General features: G+C 45.5%; 1 protein-coding gene across 2 annotated transcripts in view; it reads right to left on the bottom strand.

The window, feature by feature from the left end:
- HIPK2 (homeodomain interacting protein kinase 2) overlaps nt 1-18,443 on the bottom strand; it is a 195,432-nt gene that overhangs the window by 117,577 nt on the left and 59,412 nt on the right. For both annotated transcript variants that reach the window (XM_032781963.2, XM_032781964.2), the window contains exon 2: nt 10,631-11,726. In XM_032781963.2, coding sequence (XP_032637854.1) covers nt 10,631-11,726 — 1,096 coding nt within the window. The remainder of the gene's footprint in view (nt 1-10,630; nt 11,727-18,443) is intronic.

Raw genomic sequence — 18,443 nt, 5'->3', positions numbered from 1 at the left:
GCAGGGAAAACCCTAGGGACAGCCAGGCTTGAAGAGAAAGCTTAGGGTGAGGTCTAAGTTTTGTTATTCTCAATAAAACCGAATCCCAAGAAGAGGGTAAATTTAGAATATACAGAGTGCATAACCTCTGTTCAGAGCAGGGTGGGAGTTCCACTGGCTTTTCATCCCCATTCTGTGGTCATTTAGATAAAATGGAACCTGGTTGAGAACCACTCCTGTTTTGGTTTTGCAAAACCAAAGCCACACTGGCTTGGCCATCAAGAGCTGTGAGAAAGCCAAAAGCTTTCAAGCTGGAACCTCAATTTCCCTCCCAACTTTGGTGGTTTAGATAAAATGGAACCAAGATTCAGCTAACCCCGGTATTGGTTTTGCAAAACTTCCTCAAATTAGCTTTTGTTCTGCAAAAGCAAATGCAGACTCCAGCCTCCTTGGTACATGTCTGGTATAAATGCAGAATTGTTTTAAATGGGATATTTGTTTTCTCTCCACCCCACAAGCCTTCTAAAATGTACTCGCCATTCTGCAACACTGTGGCACCCAAAAGTCACTGCATGAAACCTGAAATTTTTGTATTCCTGAAATGAGAGGAGAAATTAAATAGACTAGACTTTACCAACCGCGAATAGGAATTCCAGTCACTGCCCCTTATAAAATCCAGTATTGGTCTGTATCATCTCTGCTACAGACTATAGTCCAAAGTACCTTTATATCACAGCCAACCGAGTGAGATGGAGACAAGGGAGTGTGAGAGACCAGTATGGAAAGATGAGGGGACCACTCATGTCAATACAGATGGAAAAGGAAGATGTTCACAGTCCTGTATCTAGGAGCACATCTGCACGCTAATGTGCCCATCAGCTTGCAATAATATGCTGGTAAAGGGGATTATGGAAATGCTTTTCATGGAAGAACTTAGACTGACCTTCACTTCATACTCACAAGTTCAACAAAAATTAAAAAGTCCAGGCTGTCCAGCTCTGAAAAGCAGGAAAGCAGGCTGGCCAGCTCTGAAATGAGCCAATGGAGCTAGCCAACAGGTGCAGAATGCACGGCCTTCCTAATCCCTTCAGAGCTGGATAAACAGCTCTTCAGGCTTCTCACTTTTTAAAGTGAGGACCTGAAAATAAAGACTCACAAAGAAAATTCAGTGATGCAGCAGTGAGAGGGGCAGCTTAGTGGAGGAGCAGGAAGTGCCCTGTAGGCAGTGAGTTTGTGCACTTTGCATTCAGTTCAGTTCAGGGAGGCTTTGTGACCTTAGATTACCAGTGATGAGCTTGGTGGTTTCATTCTAGTTGAGAGAAGGAACAACCTCTCAAAACCATCAGGTAGTCTTGCAAAATTGACAGTCTGGACCTCAGAGACACACAGGACAGGCAAAGCAGAGAAGGACTAAAGCGCACTGGGAGAGCGCACTGGGTGTGGCAGGACAGGAATAATGGGTTTGGACAGAGCTACGGGTCAGGAAATACTATGTCCAGTTCTTGCCATCACAAATACCAACGTTTACCTGGCTAATCTAACAAATTCAGGCAAAAGAAACTTGTAAAATAGCCAGAAAGCCATTTACTCACTAAAATAGTTTAGAAATTTGTCAGCCAATAAGTGTGTAGTATCATATTGCTAGTATTTCCAGACACAGCAGGAAAGCTTTGCACACAATATCTATACATTTCCCTACAGCATCTGAAATAGTGGCAACAATGAAATCATCTTTCCAAGCTGCTCACAAATATTATTCTCGACAGCCTGGATATTTCAATATTTCCCACTTACCTCCAACATAAGTATCGAAAGCCCTGGCCACTTATACTACATTCCAAATGCTTTTAAAACAGAGCATTCCAATTATTTTTGTTTATAGGGCAGAGGTGATCATCATAACCTTACATTTGTAGTATTCTGCCTCCTAAATGATTGCAAAGCATGTTACGCATTATATTATACATACATATATATATATAGACACTTCATAAAGTGATTATTTCCCCACAAGTGAAATATAGCAACCTCTGCAGTGAAACACAGCAGCTGTTTTAGCAAGGCACAGCAATACCATTTGGCAGACAAGAAATGAAAAAGAACATATCCAGTTGAAACTGCAGGGAATTTAGGCATACAGAATGTAATTCCCCAAGCTGGAATTTGACTGGCATGAACATCCTTATTCATAAGAAAAGTGACATGGGACCTTTAATGACTGCCTGGAACCAAGACCTCAGTTTTATGTGTAATCCGAAAGATTGTACTTGTAAGAGTACAGTGACCCCTAACACCAATGAGTAAGTGCTGACTCAGATGGAGCAGTGACATCTACTGAACCATGGCCACCACTCTCCACAAAAATTCAGTTTTCCTAGAAAATATCCTGTTTATAGATTCATAAATTATGAAGTCAGGAAGGATTGTGGTGATTAGCTAGTCTGACTTCTTGCATAACATAGGCCATGGGGCTTCCCTGAACTAATTCCTGTTTGAGCTAGAGCAGATCTTTTAGAAACCCATCAGATCCTGATTTTAAAATGTTCAGTGATGGAGGATCCACCACATCCCTTGAAAAGTTGTTCCAATGATCAATGACCCTTACTGCTAAAAATTTGCACCTTATTTCTAGTCTGAACTTGGCTAGCTTCAGCTTTCAGCCATTGGGTCTTGTTATACCTTTGTCGGCTAGACTACTGAGCTTTCTCTGGTCATATTTCTGTTCCCAGCATAGGTACTTATAGATTGTGATCAAGTCACCACTTAACCTTCTCTTTGAAGGTTCATTGGTCAGACCCAAACCACCTTAGCTTGTGATACCTGGCAAGAACAGAGCCCCTGGTTATTGGGATGCAGGTTAGGAGCCATTTCTACTAGAAACTTAAAGCAGCACCCAGCCATATGCACAGGTATCATTTTATCTACCATTTAGGCATCAGGCAGGGTAGGAGTGATATAGGATGCATATTGGTCTGATTGAAACCGGCATGATTTATATCGCAGTGAAGAAGTGAGGGGAGAAAAAAGGCTTCTCCTCACCACACTGCACTCCCCTTTTCACCGACATCTCTGACCACAACACTGACAAAATCTCTGCCTGGGGTGAAAAGGCTAATGCTAAAGGCTTACAACTAAATTAGAACTAAGTGGGATTGTCCCTGAGTGGCTGATCAATGAGTTAGAGAAAAAAAGTATGCAAGTGTAATTGCTCCTTGGTGATGAAACCATCAGGTGTCTGGGCTTATACTGATGAACTGGTAGTGTTAGCAGCTTGGATACAGCTTCCCGCACACAGACTGGAGGTGGGAAAGACAGGGGACATCTTACCTGTGGTTTCTTTCTTTCTTTCGGAAGCAGCCACAACCAAATATTTAAACCCAACCCTTAAGATTTGAAAAAGCAACCAAGCCAGGAGCTCTCACTTTTCATTCAAGATCTGAGTTTGTTCCCAGTAAAGGTCATTCTGCTAGAGTCTTCACTTGGAGCAAGCTCAGGGGTATCAGTGGCATTGGGGCTTTCCCATTGCTTAGATGGGAGTCAATACATAGTCAAGATGAGTTCCCAGCATTCACACTTTTACACTGGCACTGTCAGGCGACCGAAACATAGATTTGGGACAGCAAGGGCTAGAGAGCGCTGCATTCCTAGAGGTTGCACTCTGGCACCTTAATACCACTGGGATGACAGAAAAGGAGAGAAATCACTGAGGGGTGCCACAACAGCCCCACACATAGCAGGTACTCTAGCTATAGACAAACTAGGCAGCTGCCTAGGTTGGCAGATTTCTGGGAGAGGCAGCTTTTGGGACTTGTCTACATAGCACTGCAGACCAGTCTATAGGGGTGTGAATTAAGGGGGCACTATAAACTATTGTGCTGAGTGTAACAGCTCCCACTGGCACAAACTAACAGTTCCCACTGATGTAGCCGTGTTTCAAACTCTATATTAGCGCTCACTAGGTCCCTTTTAGCTCATGCCGGCAGGGTCTGCATGGGGCAGTTAGAGCGCTACACATTAGAGCACTCTGCAGTTCACACCCTCGAAGACCAGTCTGCGGCGCCATGCAGACAAGAGGATAGGAGGAGGGCAGCATACTGAAGTTTTGCCTAGAGCAGCAGATTACCTTGAGCAGCTTGTACCTACAAAGATTCCCCCTGCAGCCCGTGTTGTAAGGATGTGCCAGGGGTGAGAGGAGGCAAGGTCAATATTTTACACTGCAGCCATGCTATACAGACCATAGGGGGGACTGAAAACAAGCCAGAGCAGCCCTGAAGCGGCTTAAACTTATGCTAAGGGCTAGGCAGGCCTTGCACAGCCTAAAATTCCCAGAGCACAAAGGTTTAATGTCACCTTTGCCCCACCCCTCCCTTTCTTGCATGTGCCACAGAAACACAGAATCAGGCCTTTAGTCTCTGGGAGTAGGGAGTGTCTTATGTTTCTGAGCAGTGACTAGGATTGCCAACTTTCTAACTGCAGAAAACTGAACACACTTGCTCCACCCCTCCTCTCAAGCCCCTCCCCTCCCCACCCCTTCTCTGAGGCCCCACCCTCATTTACTCCATCTCTACTCCCTCCATCACTTGCTCTCCCCCACCCTTGCTCACATGCTCATTTTCACCAGGCTGGGGCACAGGATTGGGGTATGGGAGGGCTGAGAGTTCTGGCTGGGGGTGCAGACTCTGGTCTGGGGCCAGGAATGAGTGGTTTGGGGTACAGGAGGGGTCTCGGGGGTGAGGCCGTGGAGTTCAGAGTGTGGAAGGGGGCTCTGAGCTGGGGGTTAGGGTGCGGGAAGGTATGTGGGGTACGGGCTCCGGGAGGGAGTTTGGGCGCAGAAAGGGGGCTTATAGCTGGGGCAGGAGGTTGGTGTGCAGAACAGGTGTGGGGTGCAGGCTCTGGGAAGGAATTTGGGTGCGGGAGGGGGTTCTGAGCTAGGGCAGGGGGTTGGGCATGGGAGGGCGATTGGGGTGCAGGCTACGGGCTGCGCTGACCTCAAGTGGGTCACAGTAAACAGTGTCATGTCTCTCTGGCTCCTAGGCAGAGGGATGGCCAGGGTGCTTCGCATGCTGCCCCCGTCTGCAGGCACCCCCCCTTGCAGCTCCCATTGGCCGTGGTTCCCAGCCAATGGGAGCTGCAGAGCCAGCGCTTGGGGAGATGCCTGCAGACAGGGGCAGCGGGCGGAGTCCTCCTGGCAGCCCCTACACCTAGGAGCTGGAGGGCCATGCTGGCTGCTTCCTGGGAGCCACGCAGAGCTGGGCATGGAGCCTGCCTGGCCCACTGGTGCTGTGGCCAACCGGATTGTTAGCGGTCCGGTCAGTTGTGTTGACCAGCACCAGCAGGGTCCCTTTTCAACCAGGTGTTCTGTTCGAAAACCAGACGCTGGCAACACTAGCTGTGACTGTCCTTAGCTAACAGAGTCCCAAGGAACTCCCCTCAGATGGAAAGAAAATCACAGTTATATCATAGTGAAGTGGAAAAGGGAAAAAGTTGTTAAAATGTGAGATGAGGGGGAACTTGGAGACCCCAGGTGACTATAAAAGAAGCCACAGAAAAGAAGAGAAAATGAGGTCCAAAGGAGGTAGTGTAACACACAAATCAGAAACAATAAAGAGTCCGGTGGCACTTAAAGACTAACAGATATATTTGAAGTGAGTTTTTTTACCCACGAAAGCTTATGCCCAAATAAATCTGTTAGTCTTCAAGGTGTTACCAGACTCCTTGTTGTTTTTGTGGATACAGACGAACACGGCTACTCCCTGATACTTGACACAAATCAGAAACCTTACAGCCATATGGCCTGATTTTCAAAGCAGGCAGCAACCACCGACTTCAGTCAGAGCTATTGTTGCTGAAGATCGGGCCAGCAAGGGCCAGACTCTGGGATGTGCTAAACTGGTTTTAAAAAGCCCGTCTTTTCTTCCCCTTGATCCTGGTGCAGGTCTACACAGTTCAGTTCCCCTGTGCTGTGCTACAGTAGCCTGAGGGGGCCAAAAAAACAGCTGAGTATCAGAGTAGCCTAGGGGCTTCCTGGCCACACCTGCTCTCCTCCAGCCATGCCCCTTTTCCATGGCTACACCTGCAATAGGGAGAGAGAATGATGTAAGAACCCCTGTGTCAGCTCTACACCATCAGATGATCACTCTCACACTGGGGTGCTCGTCCCTCGACTGCTTATACTGTCTTTAGGGCCCAATTATACCTACTAGGTCATTGAGTCCTTCCTCCTGCCACTTCAGGAGTGCCCTCTGCAGTCTATTCTCTAGTGCTTTGTCTAGCCTGGTTTTAAATGTTTCAGGCAAGGGGACTTCTGTCACTTCCCTGGAAAGACTATTCTTAGTCTAATGGGTTTTTCGTTTTCTTGACACTCAACTTATACTTCCCAATTCTTAATGTCATAGAGTATAAGGCCAGAAGGCACCACCAGATCATCTAGTGTGACCTCCTGTATATCACAGGCCATCACACCAGCCAGCACCCGCTCACTAAACCCAACAACCAAAATGAGACCAAAGTATCACAGCCCACAGGAGACTAGATTAATATGTGCCACAGGCAGAGAATAGGGCTGCCAACTTTCTAATCGCACAAAACTGAACACTCCTTTCCCACCTCCTGCCCTGCCCCTGCCTCACCCCTTCTCCGGGGCCCCGCCCCCTGCTGATTCCATTCCCCCTCACTCACTCACTTTCACCAGGCTGGGGCAGGGGGTTGGGGTGCGGGAGGGGGATCAGGGCTCTGGCTGCAGGTGTGGGCTCTGGGTGGGGCCAGGGAGGCAGGGTTTGGAGTGCAGGAGGGGGTTCCAAGCTGGGGCAGGGGGTTGCGGTGCGGGATGGGGTGAGAGCTCTGGCAGGGGATGTGGGCTCTGGTGTGGGGCCAGGGATGAGGAGTTTGGGGTGCAGGAAGGGGCTCAGAGCTGAGGCAGGAGTTTGGGGTGTGTATGGGGGTGTGTGATCCAGGAGGAAGTTTGGGTGCGAGAGGGGATTCCAGGTTGGGAGTGCTTACCAGGCTCCCAGGAAGTGGCCACCAGGTCCCTGCGGCCCCCAGGGGCACGGGCGGCCAGAGAGGTACTGCGCACTGCCCTCGCACTCGCAGGCGGCCACTTTGGGGAACCATGCGGAGCTAGGACAGGCAGGCAGCCTGCCTTAGCCCCGGGCCCCCGCTGCGCCGCCGACTGGATTTTTAATGGCCCAGTTGGCAGTGCCAACCAGAGCCACCGAGGTCCCTTTTCAACTGGGCATTCCAGTCGAAAATTGGACACCTGGCAACCCTAGCAGAGAATAGGGGGGACCAAGACGCACCAATGCTCAAGGCCCTCACAATAGCAGGGAAATGATTAAGTGAGAGATACCCAGAAAATCTTGGCAAGAGACCCACACCCACATGCTGCAGAGGAAGGTGGAAAACCCTTGAGTCACTGCCAATCTGTCCTGGGGGAGAATTCCTTTCTTAGGGCAAACAGGCCATGAGCATGTGAGCAAGAACCAGCCAGCCAAGCACCTGGGTTGTCATACCATCACTTCTTTATAGCCCTCGCAAGAAAATCAAGCGTAAATTAAATGGATTTATTATTCAAGATGTTTACCCCAGCATGAAAATGCATCTCTTTGGAACAGAGCAAGCCTTTATTTTCTGCTATTCCCCCTCACACATACACCCTCAATAAGAAAATAAGAAGAATATGAATTTTGTCCACTATTTGAATTTAGCTTCAGCAGAAGCTCCCTGCCGATGTAATTCATCTCAATTACTTTTTTTTTTGATGAACTACTGTCCTTTCCCCCTCACATCAGGAAAGCAGGAGAGGAATTAGTTGAGTAAAATAAAATTTCAAAGCATAATAAGAGAATGTTATTAAGCTTCTTCTTCCCCAGAGACTATAACAAAAACACATTGTGACTGTCACTGAGAACTAACCATTTTTCGCTTTCATTTCTGTTTTCTATCTCACGTTTCATTACAGCTGTCCCTTCTGTCTTTCAGCTCAGGACCTGGGCCGCCCATGCAAATAACTCAACAACAAAATGCCCATATTAGCATTATATTTTTCCTTCTTCAACCCAGCAAGGTAATTGCAACTCTAAAAGCTGTTGCATATTTATAGCAGAAACATGTCTCCCTTGGAAGATGGGACTGTCATCAGGTGGAATATTTCATTTAGTAAGCCTCTTCTGAGGTATAAACTGGCTTTTCTTCTCTTTTTTTGGCCTCCTTCAGAGGAAAGGACAAACAGATAAAAATCAGCTGCTGCAGTTCTACAGCCATCAAAATTCCTGTTACTGGGAAAATTAACTCTTCCCCACCTCCCAGCTCGGCTGGGTTTTGCCTGTACTGTCTGAAAGCTGAGTTATTTGGGGGAGAAGGGGATTGAAAAGCCCTCCTGTTGTAAAAGATAAACATCCTCTTTAGAAGTGGAGCAACTGATCTGCTTTTACATAAGAAACAGCTATTGTATCTAACCCATGAGCCAGGTATGCTGCCATGCCAGATTTTGATCAAATCAGTCATCAAGTTATCATTTCACAGAAGTCATCATCATTTCAAGAAGTCACCATATCACTGTTCACTGCTGTTTCAGAGACTTATGACAACAAAGAGAATTCCCGAAAATGTCTAAATGAAGCTGTCATCTGTAAACTAGTATCAGAGGGGCAGCCGTGTTAGTCTGGATCTGTAAAAGCAGCTGAAAATCCTGTGGCACCTTATAGACTAACAGACATTTTGGAGCATGAGCTTTCGTGGGTGAATACCCACTTCGTCAGACGAAGTGGGTATTCACCCACGACAACTCATGCTCCAAAACTTCTGTTAGTCTATAAGGTGCCACAGGATTCTCTGCTGCATCTGTAAACTAATTCTCTCTCTGTATACAACAGAGGTACCACAGTTCTAAAGCCTTGGAATGCTCTGGGTCTAAGCGGCTGGGACAACAGGAAGGTTCTTGAGAGAGAATATCTGCACAGGAGGGTTTGCTTCCTTGAGTTAAGACACACTCCAAGGACAAAATTCACCCCAATGGGGCTGCACAAATAATACCTAACTCTTATGTAGCACTTTTCATCAGTATATCTCACAGCACTTCACAATCTTTAGCAATCTTTAGCCTCCTAACCCCCTTGTCAGGTAGGGAAACACTATTATCCTACATTTTTACAGATGGGGAACTGAGGGACAAAAAGGCTAAAGGGCAAACAGACAGTCTGTTCTGGAATAGGGAATTGAATCCAGGTCTCTAAAGTGCAAGGCTAGTGTCCTAACCCTCTTTTCTCTCTATGCACAAGGACTAGGTACTAAGAAAGCCCTATATTACAGACTTAAGTAGAATTTAAATGGCACATATGCCTTGTATGTGCCCTCTGCACAATTCTGAATTTCACCTTAAGACAGCACCTGCCTGTGGTTAAAGGGTAAAAAGCACAATGAATGAAGATGAATAAACCTTAGCCAGGATGCCAGTCCCAATCCCACCCAGAAATAAGGACAATACTCATTCATCCTTCTTAATGACTTTGACATTACCCAGGGTAGAATCTGGATAGATGAACTGCTGTGTCCCCTCAGTTCTCCAGCCTGCAGTTCAAGAGAGAGAAAGTCTGTGGGGATGAGAACTTCCAGCAGTTTCTTTTCCTCTTAACCAGGTGATAGTCCATTTGATTTTGTCGACACCTGGCTGAGGCATCAGTTTGCCTTTTGTCTTTGAATAACTGGTTTGTGCCTGCTTTTCCTAAACTGGAACATCGCAGTAATGTTATATAGTAGAATTGTATAATTTTACATACAATGTTGCCACAAATATTTTATCAGGACATAATGATCAGCAAATTATGAGTTTTCAAATGATACCTAACAAGGCAAGTCTGTACAAAATTTGTCATAGTCTTATAAAAGGGGTGAACATAAGACTACAGACTGTCACACTGAGTAAATTTCAAACACTGAAAATAAATTACCACTAAAACAAAGTTATATACTAAAATGTGTTCCGGTATGGCCTGACCCACAGCCCACTGCAGTCAATGAGACTCTGACTGTGGACTCCAATGGGCTTTGCATGGGGCCCACAGCCTGGAAAACTACTATTTCAAGGCAACTGTTGGATTTGGACAACTTCTTTATATGGTTGCACATCATTTTTATAAAGTCCATCATTTCAGCCATACAAAGAAGCCTGTAAATCTGGTTATTTATATTTAAAATGCTAATTCATTGTTTAGGGGTAAAAAAAAAGCTTTCTAAAACCAAACCGCTGTAGCTTGCATTGACTTTGCAGGGAAATGCACCAACTCAACAACCCTGAGGATCTGGCTCACACTGTGGAATCAGACACAGGAGTATTGGCGGTGGGGGGGATGCTTTTCTAAATTATATTGTCAGTTTTAACTGACAAACTCCTTTTCTAATCAGTCAGTTTTTGAAAGTTATTTGCAAATTAACAATGTTTTTAATCCATTGTTTAATATCACCCCAAGATGTTAAATTAATTTTCTTTCATTTTGGCAATGAATATACAGCTCATCATGAGAGCCCAGCCATCACAATACAGCATTCAGTACATACCCAAAAGATGGCAAGAAAAAACAGCTGACTATAGAGGTTTTTATAGGACCTTCCAGAAAAAAAACATCTTCCTTAACATTATTTGACACAACTCTCTTACCTGTAATATCTGGATTGAAGGTAGGTTGAACACACAGCCTTAGACACATGGCTAGCTGAACCAAAGTCTATGACCTTGACCCTGTATGGTTGTCGGGATGGGTCTACCAACATGATGTTCTCTGGCTTGAGATCTGCATGAATCAGTCCCAAGCTTTTCAGCTTCATTAGGGCTGTTGCTACCTGCTGGAGGATTGGCCGGATATACTTAAGGGGCAAAGGGCTGAATTTATTTTGCTTTAGAAAATCATAGAGGTTCTGCTCCAACATTTCAAAGACCAAGCAAGTGTGATTTTTGTGCTGGAAGCACTCATAGGCTCGGACAAAGTTATAGTCATCTGCACTTTCTGTACTCAACCGGGCCAGGATGCTCACTTCAATCTGACCTTGTCGGGCATAGGAAGGATGGTTCTTAAGGATCTTGATAGCTACAATCTCGTTAGTGCCACGTTTCCAGCATTTGACCACTTGCCCAAAGGTTCCCCGACCAAGAAATTCTAATACTTCATACGTGTTGGTCATGGAACACAGCACTTCATGTTGTACCAGCTGGTAATCCCCTTCACTGTTGGAGCCACTGTTTTTGGATGTGGCAGTGGATGTGGTGGCAGTGGCTATCGTGGCCCCACTGGCATTGTTCTGAATCATTGGTGGATGCTCTTCAATTATCTGCACACTGCTTGTGTTCTCAATTTCCTCGCTCTTGCGCTTAAGTCCACATTTTTGGTAGGTGTCCAAAAGGCTCACAGTGCTTCGACGCATCAGGTTGTGAGGTCCGCCCAATGCTTGCCCAGACACTGCAACAACACCGGAAGTGCTGCTGGCAGATGTCACCACGATGTGCCCCGTGCTTGCTGGAAAGATGATGGTCTGTTCATAAGGGATACTTGGGTTGGGAATCTGGAGGGAGGCATTGACTGCTGCTGCTGCAGCTTGGGAGGACTGCACGTTCTTGGTCTGGCTGTAGACTTTGCTATGTGTGCCGTACCCAGTCATATCCCAGTTAGAACTCGGTTCCACTTTCAGTTTCTTCACACTACAGAAGGCACTTGACTGAAGGGTGTGAGGGGAGAAAACTTGCACATGCGAGGCCATACCTGCAACATAACATTTAAAGAAACAACAGTGTCAAGATTCCTCCCCAAGCTTTTTATTCATTTCAGTTTCAATATGGGAAAATGGGATGATGGGGAGGGAAACCTCAGCAACAGCTAGAAAATGATCAGGCTCTTACAAACCAGGAGACATATACATTGCAAATAAAGTGCAGTACAGTAAAACAAAGGGTCAGTACTAACTCAATCATATATATTAATAGCAACCATTAGTCTCTCTCTCTCCTTTTTTAATAACAATAACCTAAGGATTAGGTTTACCTTTTGCGACTAAGCATCCTTCTCGTTCCATTGTCTCCAGCAACAACTTAGGGCTTGTCAACACTTACCGGGGGATTCACATGCAGCAATCAATGCATCAGCAGTCGATTTAGCGGGTCTACTGAAGACTCATTAAATCGACCGCAGATTGTTCTCCCATCGACACCTGTACTCCACCGGAACGAGAAGCAAAAGGGGAGTCGACGTGAGAGTGTCTCCTGTCGACATAGCGTAGTGTGGACCCCGTGGTAAGAAGATCTAAGTACGCTCACTTCAGCTACGTTATTCACGTAGCTGAAGTTGCGTAACTTAGATTGAACTCCCTCTGTACTGCAAACAAGACCTTGGCATTGATAGAGAGACGGTGTAGTGTGGTACTGAAATAGTCTTTTACCTCTGTGAAGCAAAGTTCAACCCCTGATGTATGTCATACATGACATAGTTTTTTGGGGCGGGGGGGCATCTCACTCAAGTCCTCTTTCTGTACACATAAAACCACTGCACAGTTCATGTTTTCTGCTCAGTAGAAGTCCAGGATGGGAATAGGAAGAGGTGTTGAAAGTCAGAATTGAGGTGTGCTGACAGAGAAGTTTGTGGACCCAGGACTGGAATAGCTGGTGATGTTTTAAGTCATAACTGAAGTCCCTTGCCAGAACTGTATGTGGGACTCTTGCATAATGCTTGTCAGCATTTATGGATAGTGAAAACAGGTATTATGCAAAGATTAGCCTTAGCTCCTGCCATCCGTTCCCTTGGTTTCATAAATAACAATGGGCCACATTTTTTTCCATTCACATTCACAATGAGTAGTACCATAGCTGGAAAATAGATCCTGCTGAAACTTGAAAGGACTATTCTTGGAATAAGGTAATGGTATGAATAAGCGAGCAGCAGAATCTAGCTCTAAATTAACACAAAATTTTTAAAAAAAGACATAAATCTATTTTCCTGCAATCTTTTTTTTTGAATCTAAAAATGTTAACATTCTGTAGACATTTATAAAAACAATGTAACAGAACTAATTACCCAGGTACTTTAAAAAAAACAAAACCTAAACCTTGTGGTTAGAAAGGCACAAATGTGAGAACCCCCCGGAGATCCATAGAAGGTGGAACACCAAGTACAGAACTTTTCCCAGGTTTCTCCTCCCAGTGTGGAGACTATAGGGCTGGCAAGAAGAATTAGGGAATTGCACAAAGCTGAGTGTGGATATGTATTTAAGAAGCCGACACTATGAGTGAGTTAAAGCAGAAAGCCATACCCCTCCTCAACCCCTTCTCATCAAGTGTTGCAAATCTTTGTTTTGTAATAAACCCCAAGAATGACAAGGGAGGGGAAAAAAACTATGCTGATCTTCCACCATCACTGAATTTTTAAGAGCAAACATACCTTGACTTGTTTTCAATTTAAAAAGAAAATATTTGACGGGTGAATGTTTCACTAACAAAAATACAACACAATCGCAGATGACCTGAAGCATCCTTCCAGGTGAGGGGAATTGAGAGTGCATAATGCTCACCTTTTTTTCCTCATAATTGCTAAGAAAAACCAGCTCTCTTCTAGCCCGGGTGTGTTGCTATGTTCTAAAATCCTTTTATGTTCATGTATATATAATCATATATATATATATATATATATATATATATATGTAGCTACATATATAGTTACTTCCTAATTTCAAAGCTGATTAGCAAAGAGGAAAGAACTCAGTTAAGCAAACACATACACAAATCTTTCAGTTAATTCCCAGGAGGCAGAAACCAGGAACCTCTTATGAAATAGCTGAGGTGAGCTGAAAATGCATTCGGTATAATTGCATGTAAATGACCAGCACGCAGAGGTGAAAGTGGGCCGGTACGGCGTACCTTTAAGAAGTGGCCGCTGGTACGGGCTCGTACACATCTGACGTTAAAGTGCTGCCGTGGCAACGCTTTAACATCACGGCCCCTTTTGCCCCCCCAGGACCACCGAGAGGGCCCGGGGCCCGACGATTTAAAAGGGCCTGGAGGCCACTGCTGCCACAACCAGAGCCCCAGGCCCTTTAAATCACCGCCGGAGCTCCAGGCAGCACGGACTGGGCAGCGCTGAAGGGCTGGCTGGGGGAAGCTGATCCACAGCCCCGTCCCTTCCAGGGCCCAGAGCCAAGCCCCCGTACTGGTAAGACGTTTAAGTAACTTTCACCCCTGCCAGCATGCTGAGCACTCCACTTTGCTCCAGAATCCCTATATTCAGCCCTGGTGCCCCAAGCAGCTTTTAAAGATAGAGCAAAGTCGAAGAAACATGTAATCAGGACAAGGGGAACACCCACCCCAACACCAAAACCTGCTGCGTAAAGCTCCTGTAACCTCTAGCGATGAAGCAGTACAGATGGCTGTCGTCTACCGATGTGACCCCTAGCTTTAATGTGATTTTCTACACTGTTTGCTGACACTTGTATAAAAAAAAACAAAACCCTTCAAGGTCCCTGTTACTCAGTCTCCTGGGCTCTTTCAACCCTTCTCCCACAGCGCCTGCTTTCCTCCCTACTTTCCACAGGGTGACAATGTTGCTATGAATGACTTAGGATGTGGTACACAGTGAGCTCAGAGAAGTGCAGCGGAATTACTCAGCTTGTCATCCTGGATACCAATATCATATGTGAGGCAAGGGCAATGTTTGTTTTCCCACTAATTAAAAAGAGTCACAGTGTACATTCTAGTACTGACCTTTCAGGGGTAGTAGGGTGGTTGCATGCATGTTTTCCCCTGGGACATGAATAATAAAGCAGAGGTAATTGGTAACATATTGTGGATCTAGTAAAGGTGTAACTTATAGCTTTATGGCTTTCATTCCAGTCTGCTTGCTCACCATCCCTAAGGTTAAAAAACCTGACACAAAAAAGGGGAGAGAGCCATAAGAGATATCCATAAAAATAACTTTAAATGATCTAGTCACCCCAAAATTAAAGCCACCGATACAAAACTCATCAGCTGTAATTATCTAGGTTAGTGGTTCTCAACCTCTTCGGGCTCAGGAACCATTTGTAAACTTCGATGGCCTTTCATAACCCAGTAAATAACTTTAGTGCAAAAAAAAATTTTGCTTACTAAATATTTCTTACCTACAATAAATAATATACACATTGATGTAATAGGTGCTAAATAAGCACACCACGTATACCAGAGTGGCATCTCCTGCATTTCCTATCCCTATTCTGCAGGGCTGGCTGGGCTCAGCTCTCTGCTCCAAACGTTGCAACCTCTAGGGTCACAGTGCCACTCAGGTTTGGCCAGGTGGATGGTGGGGGTCACAGGCCAAATTTATTTGAGTGGTCCTGTGACCTGCCTTGCCACATGGGGTCACACAGCCACTCTCCAATTTGGACTTCCACCCCCCATCATCATGATGGAGGGACAGGCTGGACCAAACCTGAGCAGCACTGTGATCTCATGCACCAGGTTGCAACACCTGAAGCAGGGAGCTGAGCCCAACCAGCCCCATGAGACCAGAGCTGCTGGATCGCCACTGCAGTAGTGTGGAGTGTGTTCTATAAGGCCCGTGGGCCTCCCATCTCCCAGGGCAGGACCCGATACCCCATCCCCAGGACTCTCATGCAACCCTTTGACAAATTTTGGTGAGCCAATTCTGGGTCGTGACCCAGGGGTTAAAAACTCTGATCTAGGTGCTACTGTAATTAATAGCCATCACTAAGGGCCAGATCCCCAGTTAGTGTAAATTGGCATATGCCAGTTTACATCCTCTGAGGATCTGTCCTGATACCAACCAGGGTAAGCGGTCACTGAAAAATTGCTGATGTCAGATCACTGTATATGCCCCTTAGTGAAATAAGTTGGTGGTCTCTGTCCCATTTCTCTGGAGACAGAGCCACATTTAAAAATCCCTCTGCACCAGACACCCTTCTTGGTAATCTTTACAGAGAGAACAAACACAGAACGAGCATAAAAACTGAACTACTCTGTCACCACAAGAACACATCCCTCAGATAAGGGCTGTGGACAAAGAACTGTGGCTGCCTACTCTGTACTTGACTTCTGGCTAAATAGAGGGCTCTGAATTCTAGCATTGTCAGTCCAGCACCTTTCACTCTCCATGAGGCACAGCATTCACTAGAACAGTGGCTTGAGAGACTACTGTACCCCCTTCAGGAGTCTGATTTGTCTTACATACTCCCAAGTTTCACCTCACTTAATAACTACTTGCTTGCAAAATCAGACATAAAAATACAGAAGTGTCACAGCACACTATTACTGACAAATTGCTTACTTTCTCAGTTTTACCATATAATTATTAAATAAATCAATTGAAATACAAATATTGTACTTACATTTCAGTGTATAGTATATAGAGCTGTACGAACAAGCCATTATATGAAATTTTAGTTTGTACTGACTTCACTAGTGCTTTTATGTAGCTTGTTGTAAAACTAGGCAAATATCTAGATGAGTTGCTGTATCTCCTGGAAGACCTTTGCATACCCCCAGGGGTATGCATACCCCGACTGAGAACCACTGCACTAGAAGAGTTTTTCTTTTAAAAGAAATATTAAATCTCACTCCCTTTGCTGAGATGATTTTTTCACAGCTGATATTTTGGGGGCACATGGCATAGGAGAATGGCTTGGCTAGCTGCTCAATGTAGTTTGTGCCAAGAAATTATAATCTGACTGACAGCCCAGGGGTGGGAAAGAGAGTTTCTGCAGCAAAGTAATGTTTATTGTAATGCTGTCTGCATGTCTAATTTGAGAGAAACACAAACCCAAAGTATTTGGAGGATGATTGTGGAGATGATGGTGGGTTTTTCCTTAAGATCTCTGCTCAATTATAATATTAAAAATTTAAAACATGACTAGGGGCAGGCCCTGTGGTTATTGCTCTCCAGTTCCATGTTAGAGACCTGATTATGATTCACAGTTCTAACCCCTTATTAGTTCCTTGGGTCAACAAGGATGTAAAGGAAGCAACAAACGTATGCTGCTATGTGATGACCCACCTCGGTCAATCTAGATATGACACTGATATGCTCTGAACATCCCACCCAGCTGCTGAAAAAATATCATCATTCCATGGGTCTTCAAGAGACTGAAAGGCTAAAAATTGTGGAAATAGGGAAATAGAGTATTATACTTCATAGAACATGAGTTCTCAAACTGTGGCCCATAGACCTACAAAGACTTCCTGGGAGTAGCTGCACCACTAGAACTGCCTTTGTGTCTCCCCTCTAAATTCATTTCAGACAAGGATCCTGCCAATATGGTGCCACCTCTCATTGCTGAAGGGGAATTAGGCTGGTCCCCAGCTGCATCCTTTCTCACACTTTCCAGTCAGCAACAGGAAAGGGAAGAGTTAAGAAGCAGCCTTTTTCTCTCACAGCACAGAACTGGCAGCTATGTTTACAGGGCTTTCTGGCTACCATGAGGTGAGCCTCTGGAGCTCCACCTGCATTTTCAGAGGCTTTGTCTTGACTAGGAAAAGTGATCGCCTTTAGGTTGGGCTTACCTAACACATACAAACTAAGCCTGACCTAAACGTGGCCTTTTCCCAAGCATAGATGCAGGGTAACTCCCTGTCACTCCATTTAGATGGTCAAGAGGTAACCAGGACTCTGGAATCAGGGGCGGCTCCAGGCCCCAGCACGCTAAATGTATGCTTGGCGGCAAGCTGCGGGGGCGCTCTGCCGGCGCCGCAAGGGCGGCAGGCAGGCTGCCTTCGGCGGCTTGCCTGTGGAGGGTCTACTGGTCCTGTGGCTTCGGCAGACCTCCCACGGGCGTGCCTGCGGAGGGTCTGCTGGTCCCGCAGCTTTGGAGGACTTCCAGCAGGCACACCTACAGGAGGTCCACCGAAGCCACGGGACCAGCGGACCCTCCGCAGGCAAGCCGCCGAAGGCAGCCTGCCTGCCGTGCTTGGGGCGGCAAAATGCCTAGAGCCGCCCGTGTCTGGAATATCAAAACAACCCCTGGAAAATCAATATCTGGTTTTACATAAGACCTGTGCATATTGAGTCATGACTGTGAGAGTTTTAGTTATTCCTATGCAGAAATAGGGTCAGATAGGATGTATTAAATAAATCTGATAGTTTTTTCCTTTAATAATGAGTTTTAGTGTAGTCATTTAAGGCTCTCACGCAATAGATAGTAACTGGATTTAATAGGGACTGCTCTGTCCTTGATATGAGTTGTGTAACTCCCCCTAGCATTAACAGGAGTTAACATTTGTAGAGTGCACTAAGGGGACAATTCTAAAACTAACTGAAGGGCTTCCGTTGAAAGATTTGAGTCTCAATCACCCCTTCTTACCCAGCCTTCATTAACTAGTAATTTCTAATTCAGACAGCATTTTCCCTCATGTGTACACAAATCATAGATCTGCCTCTGAACAGTTCATATCAGATCCAATAGATTCCAGAGAAGCAAACGTGGGAAAGATCACAGCCCCTTCTCCC

The sequence above is a fragment of the Chelonoidis abingdonii genome, chromosome 1 (assembly GCF_003597395.2).
Source record: "Chelonoidis abingdonii isolate Lonesome George chromosome 1, CheloAbing_2.0, whole genome shotgun sequence".
In the NCBI taxonomy this organism is placed as follows: Eukaryota; Metazoa; Chordata; order Testudines; family Testudinidae; genus Chelonoidis; species Chelonoidis abingdonii.
This window is presented reverse-complemented; position numbering and strand designations above follow the sequence as displayed.